This window comes from Aplysia californica, unplaced genomic scaffold, assembly GCF_000002075.1.
Source record: "Aplysia californica isolate F4 #8 unplaced genomic scaffold, AplCal3.0 scaffold00183, whole genome shotgun sequence".
In the NCBI taxonomy this organism is placed as follows: Eukaryota; Metazoa; Mollusca; class Gastropoda; order Aplysiida; family Aplysiidae; genus Aplysia; species Aplysia californica.
Window position 1 is genome coordinate 421789 of NW_004797453.1, and position 4724 is coordinate 426512.

Below are 4724 nucleotides of genomic sequence, written 5' to 3' on the forward strand. Positions count from 1 at the left end.
CACACTTTCTGAACTGTTACTCCCTACATGGCGCTGAGGTGGGTTTTATCAACAGTTTAACTTTAACCCTTTCAGTACCCGACCTGCTCTACATTCCTACCAAATAGCCCAAGACAGTATTGGAGCAAGCAGTGATGGGGTTAACAGCGTTGGTCCCACTAAACGATGAAAAATCCCACAAGGTAAATCCCACATATAACCCAATATGGCGGTTTGAGCTGTCTGAAAAAGCGGTTTTTAGTTCTCTTTTTTTCCTAACGCCAAACAATTACGGCTACCAAAAGTAGAGCCCCATTATCTTAATCCAGCATTGGTGGGTGCAGCCATCCATTATTACATCATCTCTCCCCCATTTCATAAAAATAGACAGATAGTGTTTTCGTTCAGTGAAAAGCCAACACATAATCCGAAAACGGCGCCTGTAGTCACAAAAAATTAAGCTCATTTTGTCCTTGTCCTGGTGGTGAGCACTAATCGATACTGGCCAATTTCAAGTGCTCTATCGGCTTAGAAAAACCAGTATTTATGCGTACTTACAAGCATTCAGCCAAGGGACGTAACACAAAATTCTTAATGAAGGCTACGATGCATAATTTACTCTGTGCAAACTTGCCATCGACCCTCTTCTCATAAAACAATCTACAATAGGCTTTTTTTTTCTGAGACCAGACATTTTGTATGCAAGAGAAGAGGCGACGCAGGGGCATTAGATACAACCAAAGATAGCACATAACAAGATGGTCCACTCAGCCAAAAAAGTGTCTGCCGGAAGTCCGGTCTTTGCTTCAGATGGCTCTGCAGTCTGTTTTGAAGCTCTATTTCGTTTCTCCAGAAGAAGAATATGAATAGCACCCCCTTGCGTGCGCAGATCGACTGCTGTTAATCAGCTGTCCGGGTTCGTTCAGTGCGGAGTTTGGGTTTTAAAATTTTTAAAATGACCTCTCGCCTTTCATTCTAAAGTCAAATTAAACGAAGAAAACAGTCACCCCTTCCTCTGGAACAGGTTTTTCGTAAGGCGTTCTTCCGAAATTTGAATTCTTATTTATTCAAAAACTTGTTAGTTTCACTTTGATTTTTTAAAACACAAGTAGGGTAACTCTGTTCGAAAAGGGTGCGCATTTGTGAAGAGGGCGCCACCGAATTTTGAGGACACTTTTTCAATTGGCTCAAAGAGATGATTGGACCCTCTTGTTATGTAGACTTTTTGATACAACTGCGATAAATGACGAAATAATGGGCTTCAGACAACAGTCTAGACTTTCTAAACACTACAAAACTGGAGTAACACATAACAAGATTGTTCACTCCTCTCTTTGAGCAAATTAAAAAAGTGCCCTCACATCCGGTGGTGCCCTCTTCAAAAAAGCGCCAGCTGATGCGCAAGGGAGTGTTATTCCTGTTCTTCTTCTGGAGAAACGAAAGTGACCTTCAAAATAGAGACTTGCAGCGCCATCTGAATTTTTTTGGCTGAATGAACTATCTTGTAAATGTACGGTCTTAGGAAAGGATTAGTATCGACAAAGCGACGAAAATATCTTAGTACCAAAGATTGTGTTTTATTAACGATCTTTGTCTGCACCCACTAAGGAAGTCGCTCTAAATAATAAGCTCTGAGTACTGATATCGATTAGCGCCCACCACAGCTGAGTCCCAATGCTGTGGCGTTTTAAGCCTGTGAGAAGACCACTTGTCGAGTTCAGTCCTGGAACTTAAATCTCTCCATGATCTGTAACCGCTTGAGGGCGTCGCTGACGATGCAGAGGTCCCCCTTGAGTTCGCTGACCACGGTGGCGATACAGCGAGTGCTGTCTAACACGTCCACAGACTCCGTGTACGGGTTGTAGCGGACGGCGAAGGGACGCTTGATGGTGCTGGCGAATTGCCTGTTTTTTGGGTTTTTTTCAAAAAAGTAGAAAGAAAAGAGAAAAAAAAGTAGTTGTTGGTGATTAACGTCGTCATTTACACAAGAAATATAATAATTTAGAGAGGTGTAAGAAGGAAGAGGATGATGCTTTGATACATTTTGTATTTGTAGGAGTTTTACGACTAGCTCGACACAACTTATAGCAACTAGGGCAGGCCAGCCCGAGCTAGGAAGGATACAATGTTCCAACCTTGTCTGAAAGGGCCCAAACCAGGCTGACTAGGAAGCAAAATCCAAGCAGACAGACCTAAACACACGATAGAAAACGTCTCCACTTAGCAATCAAACTAACGTCTTCTGCGTGCAACAGTGAAGAGCCTAACCAGTGGAGCTAATGCTGGTTAAAACAAGGATTGGAGAAGTTGAAAAGTAAGGCGGACTGGGGTGCTTGAGATTAGCAGGTGTACACGCTTTAACCCCCTATCAACACAATGTAATTATTTAGGAGGCGGGCCGTTTCATTATTAAGCTTTTCACAGCTGCAAGCAACGAACTTGAGTCCAATTCCCGCATGATTAAGTCGATATTGACTTTGGAACTTCACTGCATCCTTAATAAATAATATTGCATCTTTTTGTCCTTGGAAGATTTCTGTCGTTCTGCTGGACGTAGCATCCCTCTCAGCCCGTTAAGGCCCTGAAAGGCAGCAGCGAAGCCAGCCTCCAAAATGATCTAAAGTGAATTGATAGGGGCATAAAAATAGATATTACGTTCACTGAAATAATATTATTTCCTTTAAGGGCTATAATTATTCTTGTAGGAGACACAGCGTCCCGCCTTAGGGATGACCTACATAATGTCTACTAGGACGTTTGTTTGTTTGTTTGTTTGTTTGTTTATTATTTTGTTTGTTTGCTTTTTGAGTGAAGAGAAGTACGTTGACGCAGTAACGGTTACCTAGTACGGGGAAAAGAAAACCTACAAGATAGACAGACCGAGACATTAGAGGGAATGGTACCCAGTGGCGAAGCGTCTATATAATCAAATAATCACTGCTTCCCTTCCTAATTTTGAAACATTGCCGAGGTCAAATTCACCCATAGACGTAAACCTCATAAATTAAATGTAAAAAGACGTTCATAATCACCAATGAACAATGGACTATGCCTAACCTTCAAAACCGTTTCATAGCCGCAGAAATAGCCTGTTTGCTCCTATCGGGCCACTCCATAAGCAGTCACAAACTTTGATTAAGTAATTTTAAAGTGAGGCTGGAAGAGTCTACCAATAGAGTTGAAGGGAACATGTGCATAGCAGTCAAAACTGTTTCATTGCCACATATACCCTGTTCACCCCTTCCGAGCCACAGTTATAAGCAGCCACACGCGCTGATTATGTAAGCTAGCTATTACACTGGTAGAGTCTACCTCACAGATGTGAGGGGAACTAACTCCTAATAATATCTTGACTGCTGCGAGCGCTTGTTTTTTATCCTCGACTTTTTAACGTCCAATAATCAGATCGTGACCTCGATTATGACACCGGCTCCTGGCCGCGAAAAGCTAGACAAAAACAGCCAAATGTAATATAAAAAACTAATAATTGGCATGCTCTACCAAAGTGTTTTGACTGTCTGGTATAACATGCCATTGTAGTAGTACTGACATCTCTGCTTCTTTCATTGGTGTTCTTGTATTCAAATCTAAAGTTAAATTCAAGGTTAGTTAGAATAAATATTTAGTGAAATACTTTCCCGATTATTTTAGCGGTTGAATATGCATACAACATGCATTCAAGATTTGTTTTCATTCGCAGCTCAGAGTTGCCGCCTCCAGTAAGATTCTTGTGACTTGTGTGAGTGTGATATCTCCCTATCTGGTCCCATCTCACTTTGATTACCCTGTCAAACAAGTCAGCCTTTGCCCCTGATGGTACCTTCCAACCGCCGTAAATAATAAATGTAGTCTAGTGTTAACTAGTGGGACGAGGCCACGTGAAAAATGGGCTTTTTCACAAAACGAAAATCGCAGGGAAATACAAATTTTAAGTTTATCGATTAAAACTTCATGTCTGTTCTGTTAGTTTATTATTTTTATTCAATTTCCCATTTCACGGACAAAAATGATAAACCAACAGTCAAACAGAATTGAAGTCATAATATGAGTAAACGAGATTTGAAAATTGATTATATCATCCCTACGATGTCCATGTTACGACATGGCCCAATTTTGCTTATGGCCCTTTCCTGTAGTGACGTAGCCTACCTCATTTTCTCTTTGGCTTCTTCAAAACTGTCTGTGTAGAAGTAGACGTCTTGGAAGGTGGTGATGATACACTCTTGTTTACACATGTGGAGGGGTTCGAAAACTTTCTTGTCTGCCTTGTCGCTCAAAGCATGCTGGTAAAGGAATTTAAAAAAAAAAAGAAAAAAGAAAAAAAAGGGGTTTGGGGTGGGAAAGAGAGCGGTTCACATTCAGCAATAATTTATAATTGGCGATGTCAAATTATATGTGCATGAACTCTTAGCTATGTAATTGATTTTGAGAGTATTCAATTTTAGTAGATATTACGATTTTGGTATTCACGCAAATTGCTTTCTTTGGTGGATAAAAAGAGATTCTGCGCCATTGTACTTAAAAGACACTTCTTCGAATCTTACGAAGGGAAATTATAGTTTTAGTCCAGTACGTTATCTAAGTTTTTCTGATAGGATAGTGTAAATCATTATCATTCCACTTCAATGGTCCTGGCAGGATAGGTTGTATCTATCTATCTATCTATCTATCTATCTATCTATCTATCTATCTATCTATCTATCTATCTATCTATCTATCTATCTATCTATCTATCTATCTATCTC

The 4724-nt window shown here is 40.4% G+C and overlaps 1 protein-coding gene across 1 annotated transcript in view; it reads right to left on the reverse strand.

Annotated features, from left to right (window-relative positions):
• Positions 1-1393: 1393 nt before the first annotated feature.
• LOC100533407 (tryptophan 5-monoxygenase) overlaps positions 1394-4724 on the reverse strand; it is a gene marked incomplete in the record, with an annotated part of 29309 nt that continues 25978 nt past the window's right edge. Inside the window, 2 exon segments of the mRNA NM_001204690.1 lie at positions 1394-1883; positions 4129-4262. Coding sequence (NP_001191619.1) covers positions 1697-1883; positions 4129-4262 — 321 coding nt within the window.